Here is a 20,139-nt window from a genome sequence, read left to right on the forward strand (position 1 = left end):
AAAAATCATTATGGAGATTAGGCTTCACATCACAAGAAGCAAAATGCACCTATAAAATGTACAGAAATGTTTTTCCTTTCAGAAACTGTTTAAATTTTGTAAATAAGATGAGAACTTTTTTCACAGCACTATGAGGAACAGGGGTAATTTCTGCGTAGGACTATTTTTGCGTACGTTCCAAATGCTCATTGGTTGAATTGGTGGTCTGTAACCTATATTAAGAACTTTACATGCCTAGGACAAGATTCCCCGCCGAATGTTTTTTTTTTCAGAGACCCTTTGCCGGTTTAGTATTTTACAAAACAAACACTGTTATGCAGTATAATCTGAATTTATTGAACATTTTTGACATGGTAGAAGTTCAACTGCCCATGTAACTAATGTTCTATTAATTCCTTGAAAAAAAGATTTTTACTACTTTAAGGATCAGTATAATACATCTCGACCTAATCGCTCTTCCTTTCCCGACATTTCCTACATTTTGTAATATATCATTACAATGTGGTATATAAATGAAGTGATTGACGACAAACATAAATTCTTTTACAGTACGCAAAAGTAATGATGCGATCTAACTTGATATTCCTCAAATACTTTTTTGTTGTTCTTTGTTCCTAGAATGATAATCATTTGAATTTGCATTTCAATTTTAGCAAATAAAAAAAAATATTTTATATAATATTGAATTTAGAAAACAATTGAATGCAAAGTGGAAGAATGTACACATGCAAAATTGGTGCGTTTCCATTTCACGTTTCAGGTTGCATGGTACTTAGAATAAAGGAATAATATTAATAATAAAAACAGAAAAGTTGATAAATAATTTCAAACGGTCTTGCTCCTCACAGACGTTTATCAATATCCACCTTCCACAAGATTTATTTGCCTTTTATTTATAAATGAAATTTTTGGATATTGATTTGTAGATATATTCTATTGCCGACGAATCTTACATTATCGTCAGAATCGCATGAATTGAAGCTATACACAATAATCATGAGGTGGTATTTAGTTGCATTTTTTAGTTATTTTGAATATTGTAAGTGTTGTATTGAAATCAATTGGTTTGGTCTTCAAATTCTCAACAGACTTATTTTTACTCTTAACATTTGTAATGCTAATTTTCGTCGTGTATACATGCACCATACTGAATTTTGTTAAATTTAAATGGTTAGATGGAATAAGAACTGTATAACCATAATCCTGGAACGAAAATAAGACCAGAAAAAAAAATAAATAAACGAAATAAATACATATATATATACTACATGGCTACTAGTTGGTTTGTATTTATTTATGGAAAAATATGGCAAACTTGAAATTCCCATTTGGTTCAGCTTCGTATACATTATATATTAGAGTGAGTAAAATAACCAATTATCAATGCTGATCTGATAATCAAAGGAAACAAGATTTGAGATGAAATAAAAAGAATATATGCCAAGGATAAAGACAAGATAAGGACAACCGACACACGAAACTGATTTTGAAAAAAAAATAAAATAAAAATAAAAAATAAAAAAAGAAACAGAGTGAATTTTAATGAGCAACCCGGACCCACTGATAACTAGAATACATAGACCAGGTGCGCAAGTACGGTAAGTGTCCTTTACTCTTCTAGAAACATCCACTGATTTCTGCATAAAATGTAACGTCCGTGGTGGCTGAATGAAAAAAGGAAACTTACACGGTGAACAAATCTATTGATCATAAAAGCTTGCTAAAGTTCTGCACTTTAAATATTTCATTGACTACTTCATCTTCGTCTTTATTCAATTCTTTATGAGAATACTGTCTCATTATGGATATCGATATGTTTAAATCTGTTATGGTGGATAATATCGTGTTGTTAATAACAACTCTTTCTTCCTACTTAACTTGGCATTTACTATTTCCCACATTGTATACATCGTCAGATCATCCTTATTATATCAGATTACAAGATCAACTATACCCGATAACAAACTCAACCGATTTACGATATCGCATTTTAAGTATATTAGAAATCTCTGCCAATAACGTTTAAATCTTCTACTGAAAGGGTGTTGGTTAGTTATGCGTAAGAAGCTTGTCAAACGCTTAGAATCATTTTTTTCTTTTACTCGAAAAGAGCAGAATTGAATTGAGCAAACAAGCAATATTTGTAAATTTGACGTAAGCATACCCTGTTCATGAAAACTTAAATACTACAGAAAACCTCGATTCGTCTTGCTATCACTGCATACATCATTTTGTTATGACCGATATTATAGAAGTTACGCTAATAGGAAAAAGAATAAAGTGCGACCTTCACAAGATATGTCTCGTGCTTTTGATGTCGAATTCAAAAACTATGATACTCGTTGTGTTACAATCAATGGCCGTAATTATTGATAATGATATGAAGAAAAATTTAAACTTTTAACATGAATTTGCAGGCATATGTATGGAAATGATGAAGCAAAAAATTACCGTCAGAAGTGAGATGGTCAAAACATTTGATTACGAACACCCGCTTCTCCCAGTGCTCATTGCCGTCAATGAAAAATGTTAATTCTCATTGTATCATTATTTTATATGCATTGTTTGATGCATCATGCGATGCAGTCATTTGTAGTAATGGTAACTTGATTTGTCAGCCTTGAGATACCATCAAATTGGTTGATTAATCTTTATTAATTGTTTAACAGGAATATTGGCGTCTTATGAAACAACTTTTAATAAATAAATTTTGGCCAAATGCTGTAATTTGATTGGCCTTTAATCAATGAACATAACTTCACATGGGGACACGCCCCTTAATGGAACAATTTTGTTTATTGATCCAAACAAAAAACTGTCAGCAAAAATCAATATTAACAATATCTTGTCTGACAATGTAGTCTAGAAGATCAAGATAATAGTGCTGCGGACAGGTATCAGAAAGTGCTTTAGTTTTCGAGTTTAATGGCCATAGAGGGTATTCGGCTATAACATATGTCAATGGAAAAATACATCAATGTAGTTTTGAATATCGTACTTATCAAAGTGAAAAACGGTAAAGTTTTCTGTCATTTTGCATTAATTAGGGGTGGGGTCAAAGATCAATCGACCCCAATACACTTTGATAAGTAATTTAAGTGGAATCATGTATTGTAGGTATAGGAAACAAGTAACATGTAAAAGTCACATGTATAGAATTTCAAAAATGTAAAAAAGAACGTTTTCTGATAAAAGATGACTATTTAATCTCAGAAAAAAATTGCCCCTAAAAAATGGTTGCATTCTTGTTCATTTTCAATGATTAAGAGATAATAAGACACCGTAGAATATTACAATGTTCATCTGAATATTCTTTACTGAATTACAAATAAAATAAACACAACGTTCTCGATGAGATCTGCACCACGAGCTTTACAAAATATGTTTGAAATTGCAAATTTTTACATATTTTAACTACTAATTATACTAAAATTGTAAAATACAAAAGCATTTTTTGGACAACCTATTTTGTTTCCAAACTGTTGATACAGAAAAGGATGAATATTAAGTTTATATTTCATGTGTTGCCAAATTTATTACGAAACCCAGCCTTATCATTTTTTTTGTTTGAGAATCCCTGATTCATGGTTAAATATTTAACGTTTCATTTAAGATCCAAGCATAAAAATGCAACAAAAAAAATGTATGATTTTTGTATGTATGAAAATAAATCTCAATACTGTTCACAAAACAGTCCGGAAACTAGACAAATTGTCCTGAAACGATCCCTTGTTATTCAATTTTAGTACAATTAATACTTTAAATATGTTAAAATTTTTGCATTTTGCATTGCTCATGTTGCAGATTGAATCGAGAACGTTATGTTTATTTTATTTGTTATTCAGTAAAGAATACTTAGATATAAATTGTAATATTCTACTATGTCCTATTATCTCTTAATCATTGAAAATGCAGTAAAATGCAACTAGACATTTTTGTTCTGTGATTAAATAGTCAACTTTAGACGGAAAAAGTTCATTTTTATATTTTTGAAATTCTATACATATGATCTTGTTGTCCGATACCTACAGTGAACAATTTCACTTAAATCACTTGTCAAGGTGTATTGGGGTCGAATGACTTTTGACCCGCTCCTCTAATTAATGCAAAAGAGCTGAACACTTTACCACTTTTCAGTTAGAAAAGAATGATATTCAAAAACTACATTGATTAATCTTTCCATTGACATATAATATAGCCGTATACCCCCCTAGGCCCATTAAAATTCGAAAAATCCTCAGTCGTCTGCTGCACTATAAAACAAAAAAACGGACTAAATTTTTTTTTCTAAATTTGATAGCATTTTTTTTTACATATTTACATTCGAGAAAAATAGCAATATTTCAAATGAATAACAACGAATTAGGATGACAGCCTAAGTTATGTTTGTTTAAAAAAAAGCATCTTAATCACATTATAAATCACATTAAATGGTGATTTAAAAAAAATATGTTATTATTATAGTGAAAAAATGTGAAGCAAAAAATGTTCGTTGGTATAATACTTCTGACCATTTAATCAATTTATTATCAAAACCTATCAATTTGTAGACAGGACAGAATGGAATTCGTATATTAACAAATAAGCTATATTGTTACATTATTTGATAGGGACCAAAACATTTAATGTTTTAAAAAACATGTTCAAAATATAATGAGAAATATTTCTTAAAAATATTTTTTTTCTGATGTTTTTTTTAATAATGTTTTTAAGTAGTGTAAGGAAATGTGACACAAATATAGGTTTATCAATGCCTTGTTAAATTGCGCTCTCATAACTAAAATATGAGTAAAATATTCATAGTTTCCTATGTCGTTTAATTGAAGGTTAATTGATTTTAAATCTAGCCGTATCGTCATCTGAATTGTTGCATGATTTCTACAACTGAGAGTGAGCATATTAAAATTTGTTGTTTACCAAATTTTATAGGAAGGTTGGGTTCCGATGTACAGTTATGCATGAAGGAATACACCACTGTCAACACAAATTTTGATTTATCCACTCCCCACAGTAACAGTATTATGAGTGGAGTCATAGTGTCTCCACTTTTCAAAGTGGAGCCACCATTTCAAAACTTGTCTGCAGTTTACTTCTCATGTCTATATACCAATATCTGCCCTAAAATTGAAATGTTCGAAGGCCTGATATCAGGGAAGTATAAACATGACCTTGCACATTTGTAGTCTTCTGGCAATCTATTTGATGTAACCTATCTTAAAAGTAGAATTCTGCAGAGTTCAAATATTTTGCACTAAGATTGATGACCTCTTTAGATTAAATTTACTGAACCTTTATTCATTATCAGGCATCATAAATCGATCTATAGATCATTTCAATTCTTCATGGAATATATTGTATCCAAAGGAAGCCTGCGAAAGAAAGTTTGAACATGTAGTCGTTTATACAGTTATTTGGAATGATTTATAATAAAAAAAATGTGTCAATGTCACATGATTTGCATGTAACGTGACAGGCAGGCATGTTTTTTTTTGTGTCAAATAATACTTACACTTTTAACTTCTCGGGGACTGAGACTTATTGAAGGGTAATGTTCCAATGTTAAGTATGTGCAATGGTAGTGACTGTATTTTGTAAACATGCATACGTAATTTGTTTTCTTTATAACAAGATTAATACATGATTTTGTTACTTATATAAACAGTCATCAGCAGAGTTTAACGTTGAATTGTTTAATGCTCTGTAGTTTACATATATGTATACATAATGTATTTGAAAACAAGATTAAGTTCATAGCATATGTGTAAGAATAGTAAAAGGAACCAAGGTTATCACTGGTTATAGCGGTAATAAAAAATATAATTCAGAGACAAAGACCAGATATGGAAAACAGATATACACAACAAAGAACATAGAGTTACTAAAATCACACATACAAAGTAACACAATCATGAATGAGCAACTCGGACTCCACTAAAAACTGGGAGCATGGACCAGGTGCATCGGTAGGGTAACAATCGCTGTCATACTTGATGAGTTCAGTCTGTATTTGGTATTTAGATAAGTTAACCCGCGAGTTCAACGGTTTAGCCATTCAGGTAGGTATCACATCGTTTCTAGGCTTTACATATGAAATATGAATTATAAAGTAAGATAATTGGTCGTGTTTAATTTTATAAGAATTTGAAACGAGAGAAAATATTTTATAAAAAAGAAAATCAGAGCAAAATGACAAAGGATTGAATTTAAAATTTGTAACAGTAAAAGGAGACAAATAAAGAAATTAAAACATTCTTGGAGTATCCAATGATATCTGACCATATATCTGACTAATGGAAGAAATAAAGACTTCATTGAACAATACACTAACAAATATAAAATTATTTGATATTATTGATATGTTACAAAGGTATTAATTTGTAGCTGGTTAAATTTAATCATATTAATCGTGGATCGACGTCATATTTTTTTTATTTCACATTTTGTAGAAACATTTCTTATTTGAACAAAACAATCCCAAAAAGTGTTATGTGACCATATTCATTGAAACATCAAAGCACAGATCATTGAAACATTGGCGTATGTTCAGCAAATTTATGACCATATGAGTATCTTTACAATTTGCAACTGACATGTTTTGTTTGAAGTGAACACTTATGACATTTAAAGTAGAAATAAAAGTCACTGTTTAGTTATGCAATAGTTTATTGAGTATCTGTTACCCAGTTGATGAGAAAGGAGTTTGTATACATTGGTAGGTTATGAACAAACATATGAATGTCTAATGATTTTGTAATTTAGAAATGTGATTCATAAACATGATACATTTATATTGCAGTATGTTAAATAACGACAAATCTATATACGCTTATACCTGTTATATCGCTTTAGAACATTATCAAGATACAATTCCATTTTTTAATAATCAGTTAATATATTTTCCAAACAGTGAATTCAACAAAAAACAAAAACAACACCCATTATAAACCAGCAATTTTTCACCTTAAGTAGGAAAACAAAAAGAACACCACAAACATAGTGATATGTATGTATGATAACCAAAAAAAAAACCAAACAAACAAAAACACAAAACAAAACAAACGAAACAAACAAACAAACAAATATTGTATGTATCGGTTTGCTGTACACATGTTTAAAGGCTAACCTATCAGCATTAGGATCGAGATTGTGAAAATTATTTATGTGCAAGAAGTACTCAAAACACTAAAATCAAAATAGTAGGGTTAGTCCAATACCGATGAGGTCTTCTAAAGCATATCAATGAGCTACAACATTTGAAGCAAGGAATGAAGCCTAAGTGATTAGGGGTTTCGGACTCTGCTCTACTGTAAATTTCGGAAAGTATAATATGTGCAACATAGTTCGAGTCAGGCAAGTCTGACAAATGGGTTAGTAAAACAACCCTTGTGCATCCCTAGCACACAATCAGTGGAATGGACCCACTGGATTGTAAATGAAAAATACCATTCATATACATACTACTTCTTTCGGTATTCTGTATACGAGTTTCAAAGGAATGATTAAGTTGATGATAAATTAAAGTTTTATATTAACTATTATTTTATACAGTTTATTATTTTATGCAATCATTGCATAGTGGAAATGTAACTACAGTGTTATCTTTTTCTCAGGTAAATAGATATATTTCATAACGTGGAACTTCGGGTCGGACTGCGTTCACAGTGAAAGGGTTCTGTAATGGAATAAAGTTTAATATGAGAATTTTAAGCTTTCTGGGATGTACTTTACTGATCTGTACAATATATGTGAGTATGAACTATTTAATTTTACTTTAGTCCTATAAAATGTAAACATATTAAAACATTTTCTAAAGATCTGATTTACACATTTCCCAATTAAACGATTTTATAAAGATAAATAAATTTAGGCAGATGTTACCTATACGAGTATCAAATGGATGTTTCACTTATATTACATGGTCGTTGGGAATTTCCACAACAAAGGATTCCCGTCAGACTAAAACCATACCATTTTTAATTGTAATACGCCCCCGAAAGGACGTAAATTGTTGTATTATCAACTGGGCTCAGTATACTGATGAGCAGAAAAACCATCAATATCCGGTCTATGCATGTACAATCGGGAGCTTAAAAATAGTATCATGGCAGCTTCGTTCTCGTGTACTTGGTAAATGCAATTGAGAACCACACCAGTCTAGGAAACATTAGATGATTAAATACAAATCGAATCTTAGCTTTCTCAACGATAGGAATGGTCAAAACATGGTACTAGATTGTTTACGAAAATGACGTAATCTGCTTATCAATACCAGATAATTGCACCAAAAACATTATGGACCATGGCAACCTACAGTTTCTTACCAAACCCGGATACTTTGGCCAATACATATTTCAGACCATGACAATAGGATAATGCATAAGTACAATAAAAACCGTATATCATAACAAATTTTGCCATTTTAGAAGTTGATAATATTAGGGCTGACAAAAATTATGGAAAGACTTAGGTGTTTGAATTCGTCTGTTTCTTCGGGAGTATGTAAGGTTTCACCTTCCTCATATTATCATATATTAAATTCGTATGTGTATAATCTTAAAGACTTCGTTCTCCATTGTTATATGGAAGTATTTTTTCAGTGAAAAAGAACAGTTTTCGTTCTGTTCACGTGTGTTCCCAATTGATTTAAAATGTTAATTTTGCCTTATTTTCAATGTTACAGAATGGTAATTTGCGATCTGATGTTTCTACTGTGATATCATCTAACAAAGAAAAGCTTTGTATATATTTGTTATATGGTGAATAAGTTAGATTGCATTATATATGTTAAAATCATCTCTTTCATTATTTACATTCACTTTTGTATATATCTCTTTTATATACAGAGGTATGTCAGGTGCAATGAAATTTCTGTAAAAGTGTCCAATTCTTCCTGTGATACTATTGCTCAACCAGGCTGCGAAGATTTCTCTATCATGATATGTTACCGCCCTAAAAGGTATGTCTATTTTCGTTGACAACCGAATTTGATAAAAGTGTTACAAGTTCTGTTACCTTACAAATGTACGACTTAATATCGAACAGAAAACGGTCAATCACTTGTCAAAAGAAGTGTTTATATTTTTAACATTTCAAACACTTTAAACGTACAACGATCGGAAATATTTGACACGCGTTTATCTAAAATTGTGAAGATTTTAGACTCTTACACATTCGTTACTTGTAAGAACATGCACGAGGTCTATAAGAGACTGTAATTATCTAACATCATGCAAATGAATTATTAATTAAATGTAACAGTTTTAGATATTGAGGCATGGTCATTTTTATTTTGTCTTAGAGTTGCTAATAGAGATTTCCACTAAATTGACAAACGAACGCACGTACCGATAGGGAACGTCTGTTTTGTTATGTGGAATGACTACTATAATTACAGTAGAAATACTATTCAAACTAAGGCTCAACTCATTCCGATTTCATTGAAGTTATAATGAAAATGAATATAATGCCTTTACTTAATGTGCTTTTATTCATTAGACTGTAAATCGAGTGATTTTTTTTCACGTACCTTTCGTTCGGTTACGAAGAAATACGTATCGCTGGGATTATGACAGGGAGTAAACTTTAAAATGTTAGTTGTTGCCCATTATTTCTTCAGCTTTATTTACTTTTCTTATAGTTGTTAAGATTTCTTATATTTCGTTTTATGGTAAGAATAAAAAAAAATAACCTTAATGTATTTTTAATTTTTAAAGTGTGAATTGAAATTTCTTTGCAAAATATTTGCAAAAGCTACACATCATTTGAACATTACAAAGGCAAATTAAAATTACTGAATAATTCTAGCTGTACTAAGGCTGATGTTTCATATCCATTGACTATCACATATAAAGCATACAGTTCATAACTTGTTGTTGTGAATTATCTATAAATTCATAGATTTATATAACAGTCATTCCTGCGCAGGATAAATTGCACGCAATTCATACATGTTTAAAACTGATGCATGTGACAGGAGTATTTCGTGACGTTTTCTAGATGTATACTTATGTAGAGTAGACTCGGGAAATGACTGTTTTGATACTAAATTATTACACTTAGTAAGAATATCACTCGAGACAAAGTCTGCGTATGGATATCTAGTGCATGTATACCACCCTCGTTTTGCCAGACCCCTTTTTTTTTCTATTTCCTTGTTTTAGTTTCATATCGTTAATGAAAATTTGCATTACATTTTTTTCTTGTCTCTATTATTGTTATTTTTGTTATTCATATTTAGTTGCCGTCATTATACATTCTTTGTAATAATTGCTTGCTTGGGAGAGGACCTCAATAATTTTGTTATAATCTGAGTCCGATCCCTTTGCTTATATTTTTGACCAAATACATATGTTTAAACTAAACTAAACCATCAGCTACACTCAATATGTGTTATATTATACGGAATATCATTAAGTTCGTGATCGGATAAATTCTCAAGTATTTGTTTGGATTATTTCTGAAAATTGTATGTTCTCCCTCTCTCTTCTTCGTGGAAACTGAAGTCTTTACACTTCGGGCGAAAAGTATATCTGTATGATCTGCACCTGTATAGGGGTATTTTAGTGCTGTGGAAATGGCCAATGATTTTCATTTATAATAAACATCTAATGTTACCGAAATCATATTAAATAACAGTTACTTTGCGAAAGGTAAAAAATGTACAATCTTCAGCGAACTTGTGTGTTACGCTTCCATATCGATACATGAATGTTTAATAAAACTAAGACAACGAAATTCGCGCAAAGCATGAAAAGTGAAAGCATGTATAAGTGATATACAAGTTGAATCAAATTTTGTGTTGCTTACTCCTAAAGATGCTATTGCTAGGGATAAATGTATCGAATGAATCTTTCTGGCTTGTATGAACATTTTGTTTTGAGAGCACACGTCTGTATTACATGAATTTGTCATATGGGATATGATAATTAATATTTCGACATATTTATTTTAGTTTTACTGTTTGCAGTGTAGTACTTCCTAAGGACTGCCTAGAGGAGAAAAGTAATGATAGCTTTACAATCCAAATGGGATACAAAGCAGGAAGTAGCATGTCGTACGAATATATAAATGTAAATTTTATTCTACCAAAATTAGATTGTAGGGCATTTAATTCAAAAACAAAATATCATACGTGGCAAGTAAACAGTGAAGAAAAATTCCCAACGATGGTCATTTTCTCCGCGGGACTCAAACTCGTATCGCTATGACAACTATTGCAACAGCGCCCTAGACCACTCGGCCAGCTAGGCTATATAAAATATAGCTTTCGCTGGCCGGGTCATTCCACCTCGTAGGATTAATCTAGGGCTGTAACTTAGTACCCGGTGTATGGTAGTACGGGACAGTTCATCTAGGTGTTATTATGTAGGCTAGAGGATCAAATTATTGATGCATGTCACAACAAATCAATATTATACAACGTCTCGGAATGTGACGACTCTATTTGCTACACTGCTCCATCAAATCAATTGATACAGGGAAGATAACATTAACTAATAGAAGGGTCTGAAAAATTCCCAATGATATTAGAACTGTCAAATATATGTGTGTATACAATTTGCTTTATTGATGAATCGAAGATATCCAAGAAGTTGGCCAATTTGTATTTTACCTACTTACATATTATTCATTCGATTGAAAAATGGTTTGTCATTTTTCACAGTTGATGGGATATTTCTATATCGCAGTTCTTAAGACACATAATTTGGGATCAGATCCAGTGGTTTTTCTTTGTGAAAAAATCAGAGAAAACGTAACATATGATGAACTGAAGATTACAACTCAGGACAGTTCTAATAAATACAGGTTAGTATTACGTTGCGTTTTGATACGTTGTATCTACCCAATTAATGATTTAATTTATAATCAAGTTAATTCATGATCTTGTTTTTGCCATTAGGCAAAACAACTTTATTATATCTTTAACATTAAATCTGTATTTAAAGATTGGAACCAGAATAACACGTTCAAAGAAACAAAAGTAAATGGGCAACTCGGATTCCACTTAAAACTGGGAGCACAGAGCAAACGTATACTATTTCAAAGTTGTGACCTTAGCAAGTAAAGTATTGATTATGCTGAAGCATATTTCTTTTAATTTCAGACTCGTCTTTCTTATAACCGATACCAAAGGTAAGTTTAAAGTGTTAATCTTAAATATTCCTTATATAACAACGTTTTGTGTCACATAATTAAATTACTAATTAAATCAACTGATCAAGAATATTGAAGGCCTGTCGTATAGTGACGTCGATATGTCAAACATAGCATGGCATTAAAATTTAAAAAAAATAAGTTGTACAATACACCAATTTTGCAAATGTTTCTTAACATTTTATGTTAAAAATAATTATTTTTTTCTAAACAAAAGAGCAAATCGTTATGTGAATAACAAAATATTGATTTTTGTTTGTAACACATGTTACTTTTTGATGACGTGATTACTTTTTTGAACAGTAGTGAAAACAACAGAAGTAGTACCAACAACAGCAACAGCTTCAGCTGTGACGTCAACCAGTCTAACAATAACAGTAATACATATTTCATTTGTTCCGAGTTCCTACACTTTAGCAGGGTCACTATTGAATTTAGCTGGTACACACAATTCTTATCAGTCAAGCGTATAACGTGTAAAAAATCAGTGTGACCTTTGCATTGTGGCATGACTTGAGTTGTGCAGATGTGGAATCTGACATGTAGCTCACGATGAATGGAACGATTCAATTTAAAGATGATTAGTTACATGTCACAACAATGCACAACGAGAATGTCGGGTCGTGTGCCATCCAAACAGATTACTCAGTTTAAACACGCATTAACTTTAAAGGATGAATCAATGAGATAATTGTAATCTAAAACAAATGGCAAAATGTATTTTAAGTTAAAGGATGTTGACTTTGGTTTTTATACAATCGCTCACCATATATCCCATTTAAAAAAATCAATCATCAACATATTGAGAAGCAATATAGAATATCGAGTACAAAGCGACGATAAAAAAAGTCAAAACATGTGATTTTTATGTGTTCAATTATAGCAATATGAGATATGGTATAATTGCCAATGAGTTTTCCACCACATTCCAATCAAAGAACAAATAAACCTCAGCAGGTCACACAGTTTTCAGTGGTGGGCAAATCCCAAACCATAAATTCAAGTTACCCAATCATCAGGGAAACGATTTTTTTTAATAAAGTCCTTAACAGAAATATTTAATTGATAATTATCAATAATATTTAGTAGTAGAAACAAGAAAAAAGGGGAGGCAAAGAAAAACAAAAACAACAACAGCAATAACAACAAAAAACTCAAAAACAAATGAACTCAATAGAATTGATCAGACCTGGAAAGAAACAAAACGAACAGCAATGGACAGAAAACGTCTTTCAAAACTATATGAGCATAAAACTAGTTTTAATCCAAAGGAAAGAATATCGTTTAGCTAGATCCTTTAATCTCAGTTTCCGCTATATAGATGACGTATTATCTTTAAACAATTCTAAATTTGGGGATTTGATAAATCGCATCTACCCCAAAGAACTTGAGATGAAGGATACTACAGACACTATAAAGTCAGCCTCATATATTGACCTACACTTAGAAATCGATGGTAAAGGAAAACTATTGACAAAACTTTACGACAAACGTGGTGATGTCTTTTCATTCAGGTTTGTCAATTTTCCTGTCATCTGTGGCAACATCCCTTCAGCATAACTCATACGTTATGCCAGAACTTGCCGAGACTACGCGGACTTTTTGTATCGTGATAGAATTCTAACAAATAGGCTTCTGGGGCAGGGTTATGTTGCTACAAGATTGAAGTCATCACTACAAATGTTTTATGGCGGTCATCATGAACTCGTGGATCGTTACGTTGCATCCATCAGCGCCATGAAAATTGATTTCTTCAACGTGTCATAGTTTTTCTTTCCTCTTTCGTCTACCCCAGATTTGACCTTTTATGAGCAACTCGGCGGGTGTTTCTAGAAAAGCTTAACCTACCGGTCCATGCTCCCAGTTTTTAGTGGAGTCCGGGTTGCTCATTTGCTTTTGTTACTTTGTATGTATGATTTTAGTTACTCTATGTTCTTTGATGTGAATGTCTGTTTTCCATGTCTGGTCTTTGTCCCTGGATTACATTTTTTGATAACCGCTATAACCTTGGTTCCCTTGATAACTCTTTACAGGCTCGATGTAATTATAAAATTCCGTTAAGACTGATGTAACATGCATGTATTGGTTCAAAGTGCTTAATTTTTATTATCTGAAAATTTTACGTGTTACGTTTGTAAGAACTTAAGTAGCGCTCCAGCTAAGAATCATTCAAAATGTGATTTATGGGTAAAAAGCCTACATATTTTTATTTTTGATATTTTGTTTGAGTTGCCATAGTAAACAGAAGTTAACATTCAGTTTTTCATAGAAACCGTGTTCTTAGGAGACAAAAAATATATAGAATGCACTGTATATTTCAATATTAAGGGAGATAACTCTGTAAAAGACACCCAAATACCATAGAATCTATTGGATTTTCAATGTTGATTATCTCCTAAGAGCTGGCAGATGTGAATGAACAACTGAATGACAAAAATAAAAAAAATGTAGCCTTTTTTGGGGTGTATCACATTTTCAAATTTTGCGTGATTCTTACAAAGACAATTACTGAACATAATTGAGTTTTTATTCAATAAAGTATTATTTGTTGATGAATTCATTGAAATAGATCCCTTCACAAACGATTGTGTTGTAAACTAGTTATAAAAAATGCATATTTTGATTACTGCTTCGAAATCTATTTTTAATATTGTTTCTCAACCTTTGTCTGTTGATTATCTAAACCTAATGCATATGGTTAGAAACTGTGACAATAGATACCATGGTTTATTTTTCTACCCTAAATTACATTTTGTCATATGTTTACAGTTACATGTATGTGTAGATTATAAGTAGTTCTTTAATTCAGCCATAGACCTGATGGTGTGCTGAAACTGAGTAATCGAATTGGATGTTATTCGATTACCTGACTGACGTAGCACACGCACAACTTTCGATTGGGTTCTTTGTTTTGTGCATTGTTGTGACCTGTAACTAACTATCTTTGGATTGTTCTATTCATCGAATTACGACATCAGATTCTACGTCTGCGCAGCTCACTTCACACATCAATGCAACGATCACAGATTTACAGGTTGTAAGTCAAGACAATTTTTTTGAGATAAAAAATAGAGTTTGTAACAATTATCAGATAGACATATTGTCAATAGTTCAAAGTACCACGTTTACATTTAAACATATTTAAACCATAAGAATGATACAAAAAATGTCTGAATCATCTTCATCATGATGGATTTGTATAGGTCTCTATAGATCTACAAATGCATTGGACCAATGACGGAAATATCAGTTGTTATAACAATTTACAGCTTATTTAGAATTATTCTTATTTTGTAGATTTTACCAAATATAAGTACAAGACCTCCGGAAGTTGGTGTCAGTAATGACGCAGTTATCTACGGCGTTATTGGAAGTATATTAGTGCTATTGATTATCGTTTTTGTCGGATGTTGTGTATATAAAGCGTGAGCATGTTTTATTCATAGCTCATTTACATTGTTTGTCATTGATCAACTGAGTATACACTCCCGTTAAAGTACCCTATGTAATAAGGGAAATGTGTATTACCAGGAACAAAAAAAAAACAAAACAAAACAAAACAAAACAAAAACAAAAACTAAACAAAACTAAACTAAACAATAACAAAACAAAAAAAAAAAAAAATTAAACAAACAAATTTAACAAGCAAAAACACCTGGGTCCATTATACAGCCAAAACAGAAATTGTATGAGGACCACACAATGATGACATGAGAGATACGTATTCCAGGTTCACCTGAAATTTACATGGAATAGACAAGTATTTTGAAAGTGGGAATTTCGAGTACTTTTCACTTCAAATGAACTTCTTGTGTATATGTATTTGCTAAATGTTGTTAAGTGTGATGAAAGTTAACACTTTTTGTGTTCATTTCTGTTTCAAAAGCATTCGTTTTGAAAAATAGAGAGTGGCTATTTTACCTAAAGTTATGCCTGTTTTTATACTATTTCTACTCACAGTTATTCAAGACGAAATCGGGAAGTAGTGAATAATGAAGTTCAGGTATGTTAGTATTTTACTTATTGATCATACGACGAAGTTTTATATCCTTTTACCTCCATTCCCTGTTGCTAAAAAATTAAGTCATCACTATAAAATATTTCGGTCGTCATCTTGAATTAGTAGATCAGTATGATGTATCTCTGCCACATGAGTATCGATTTGCTAATCACATGATAGTTTTCCCTTCCTATTTTGTCTACCCCGGACGAGACATTTTATGAGCAACTCGTTGATCGTTTCTAGAAAGGCAAAATTCAAGTGCACCAGGTCCATCCTTTCCAATTTTTAGTTGAATCTTGGTTGATCATTTACTTTTTTTTATATATGCATATAATGTTGGTCGTTTCATGTATTCTGTTGTGGTGTGTTACTGTCATTGTCTAGTCATTATACATGGTTTACGGTCTTTTTATGACTCGTTCAAATCCTGGTTCCCTTTTTCTAATTCATAAACTTCATATTTCATTTTTGGCAATATTAAGGAGACATGCATATTTATGTTTATGCCGATCATGAATAAGATTATATGAATGACTCTAAGTTCATTTATATATTCAAACAAGAAACGCAATTACAAAAGGAGAAAACTTTAACAAAGCTAACTAAATGATATACCCTCTCTAAAAATGTAAAAATGAAGGCAAAGTATATAGTCAGGGAGGAAGTTGATGTTCTACAACTTCAGGTCTGAAATCGAATCTCATGATATGTCTTACCTAAAAGCTTCTTTCAAATTAACGAGCTGCAGTGATAAATGGTTGCTGAGAAAACTGTTGCATAAAGGTGCTAACAGTCAAATTTATCATGATAACTATATGCTTAAAATTAAAGTAATTATTTTATCATTTGTTGTCAAATGATTTTCAAATAGTCGCCGAAACGGTGTTAAAAGAAAACAATCAATCAATCAATCAAATAAATAATCGAGAAATTGATTAAAGATTAAACCTTAAATTTATTTTCTGCAAAAAATGTTGTGTAAACGATTAGTAAATGACAGATGTTATATTATTTTTTCATACCTGTATCAATAATTTGAAAATGAATCATTCCCATCTAAATCTATTTAGATATCAATTGTCAGAAATGCAATAAACACACCCAGTTTAGAAATGAGAAGTAGAACGTGTAGTTTTTGAAAGCACTTTCTGAAAAAAATCCTAATACGGTGACTTTAATTCTTGAAAAGTGAAAGATCATACAGGAATTTTAGACATATCTTCTTTATACTAAAAGTTATGACATTTATCTTAACATTATCATATCATTTTGTAGAATGCTTTAGAAAACAATGAAGCAAGAGGAGTCGAAAAAGACTTGCAAAAAATAGAAAAATTAGAAAGAAAACTCGCAAAGATGAAAAACAAAATAAAGAACCAGAAAGATGACACTGAAAAGAAGAAAACAAAAATAAAAGCACAAAGGAAGGAAATTAAAGAACTTGACATATTAGTAGAAATTGAGGAAACCTTATGGAACGAGTTGCACAACATTAAAACCGAAACAAATTCGCATGAAAAGAATGAATTGAAAAACGATTATCAAAGCAATTATGAAAACCTGTTGGCAATTATGGAGGAGCTTCAACAGAAAAGAGAACAAACTGTCAATGACCTGAACAGATTACGTAATTGAGAAGAAACACTTGTTTCCGGGCCACTAAAACATCGGCCAGTAACAGCAATCAACTATGTACTTTTCCTTGTTTTTTTACCTGATGTGTCATAGTTGTATTTTAGGTATATTATTTGAAAGTGCATTGAAATTATTTAATCATAATGTATCTATGAACTATTCGATATTTAGTACACTTTTTGTATAGGGTATGCGCTTTGCAAATTATAGGTTTGCTTTTCGTTTTTACAAATATTTGGAATCTCAGAAAAACTATATTGTATATGTTCGACAAGAAAAAGTTGAAATTGGAAATGTGTAAAAAAAAAATCACGAAACACGAACAAACAAAAGGTAAGCAAATGTGTATAATGTTAAAGAGTAATCAAGGGAACCAAAGTTCTAACGGAAATCTAGTAATATAAATATCGGCACAAAAATACCAAAATGGGATTGAAATACGTCATAATTCAAAACATTGCTTTAACGTGAACGCTGAAACAGAGATCTAGAAGATCTCCATACCTTCATAAACAATTTAGTGAACTAATGAAAAAGATTACACATCAAACCTGTAGTTGAAGAAAACAATACGTCACATAAAAGAAACTAAAGTACAATCAATACAAAATTTAACAAAAAAAAAAAAACCCCAAAAACAAACAAACAAAAAAAACAAAAAACAAACAAACAAACAAAAAAAACGGGAGTAACACCAGGTGAACAGAAAGAGTTAGGATGTCCTGCTCCGTCAGCGATAATGAATCAATACAAAATCGGTTAATCAATAAATACAAGTTTACTTGCAATTACTGATGTATACAAGTATTTCACGTACAATAATGTTTAACTTTTAGGAAAGAGGTTCATAGATACGCATAATGTTTCAAATACTCATTTCAAAGACTTTAACATTGAACAGTCTTGTGAATTTGGGTCGTTCCAGTATTGTCAAATGCATTAAGGATTCTAATAATTGCAAAAAAATAACATCTTAATTATTTCATTACAAGTTCATTAATTCTTCATAGGTTTAACCATTTAACAATTTAACAACAAGTCAATGTCGAATTGTGTCTTAGAAATAAAAAAAAGAGAGAAAATAGATTTAAGTAAACTCTATGATAACTGCAACGTCTATCAGCATGATCTAATTTCCTTTTCTATATTGAAATATCCCAACAGCCCCAAATAATAAGTGCGGGGTTTTAAACGATTTTCAATCAACTGCGACCATTGTATCGATTTCTGTAAATTGCGACCACTATATCGGTTGTCTGGATAGAGCTGGTTTACTAGCACAAAAGCGTCCAGGACAAGGACAAGCTGCAAACATATTTAATTCGCCGTGTCAATAAATATGATAAATGCAAATTTCTACACTCAAAACAATGTTGGGTTTGGTAAAAATTGAGTGTTATCAACTTATATGATATAGGCAAAACAAAAGGTGAAAGAAAAATAATCGATGACAGCGTTTTAAGAATTATCCTATATTTACTTTGATCGAGGTAAACGTTAGGATAAAATCTTGTGATATACACCCGTCAACAAAGGTAGTAACACATATAGCGAACTTATTAACTGAAAGAAGGAACATTGAATGATTGGTCAATCAATGAAAGCAATGATGCACGGAATAAATAAAAATAGCTGCTAAAGTCATGATTTACCCTTATATTTCATAGATTCCATAAATCATGCGCATGCAACAGATGTACGATAATATCAAAGTGGATGGTGCAATCAACAAACTACATCCAGTAGTTGATCAAAGATTTATAAGAATGACATTAGCAATAAGGTCTGGCTGAGATTTCAACCCGATATGAGTCGACCATAAAACAATGACAACAGACCAAAACACTTGTCTTATATTGATTAGACCTCACATTTAATTACTTTTTGTTGTGCTTTTTTGTTGTAATTTTTTAAAACTCAGAACAGCGCAATTTCAAACATTAAGGTATGTGTTTCCCTCACTTATAATATATATAACATCCATTGTATTGATGTATATTTTCAAAATCACTGGCAGTGAAGGGTCAATTTTGATTAACTGTTAACACGATATACAGCCTACCTTGTAAAAGAAAAACACTGTTCAGTTGTAAGATGATGGTTTTCCGGGTGTAAAACATGAATATAAAAATAATTTGTTTTCAATTTTTAATATCAAAATGTATCTTTTATTGGGAAGGAAAATATTTTATACTGTAAACACAAATAAAACATTTAGATTGATATTAAAAATAAACAGTTCATATGCTGTGACAATTAATCAAATACGTTGTTGTTTTTTTTCATGTGAGTGTGTTAATATATTGAATGGAATGTGATAAATATTATTTGTGTTTTTGAGAAAGTGA

General features: G+C 31.1%; 1 protein-coding gene across 5 annotated transcripts; it reads left to right on the plus strand.

The window, feature by feature from the left end:
- The first annotated feature begins 7,598 nt into the window (after nucleotides 1-7,598).
- On the plus strand, nucleotides 7,599-19,923 carry LOC148607910 (uncharacterized). 5 transcript variants are annotated; one of them, XR_015915287.1, is made up of 10 exons: nucleotides 7,599-7,745; nucleotides 8,844-8,956; nucleotides 10,952-11,069; nucleotides 11,663-11,805; nucleotides 12,104-12,132; nucleotides 12,457-12,530; nucleotides 15,451-15,577; nucleotides 16,107-16,156; nucleotides 17,432-17,895; nucleotides 19,459-19,923. XR_015915287.1 is itself a non-coding variant. In XM_088545809.1 (9 exons), the coding sequence occupies exons 1-9, from the start codon at nucleotides 7,695-7,697 to the stop codon at nucleotides 17,789-17,791; spliced, it is 1,059 nt and encodes a 352-aa protein (XP_088401935.1). In that variant the 5' UTR covers nucleotides 7,599-7,694; the 3' UTR covers nucleotides 17,792-17,952. The 5 variants fall into 5 exon arrangements, 4 of the variants coding, with proteins under 4 accessions (XP_088401935.1, XP_088401933.1, XP_088401934.1 ...); XM_088545809.1 differs by lacking the exon at nucleotides 19,459-19,923 and having other exon boundaries at nucleotides 15,451-15,578; nucleotides 16,114-16,156; nucleotides 17,432-17,952; XM_088545807.1 differs by lacking the exon at nucleotides 19,459-19,923 and having other exon boundaries at nucleotides 17,432-17,952.
- Nucleotides 19,924-20,139: the final 216 nt, after the last annotated feature.

Source organism: Perna viridis, chromosome 9 (assembly GCF_037379345.1).
Source record: "Perna viridis isolate PV_CMFRI_1.1 ecotype Kerala chromosome 9, ASM3737934v1, whole genome shotgun sequence".
Classification (NCBI taxonomy): domain Eukaryota; kingdom Metazoa; phylum Mollusca; class Bivalvia; order Mytilida; family Mytilidae; genus Perna; species Perna viridis.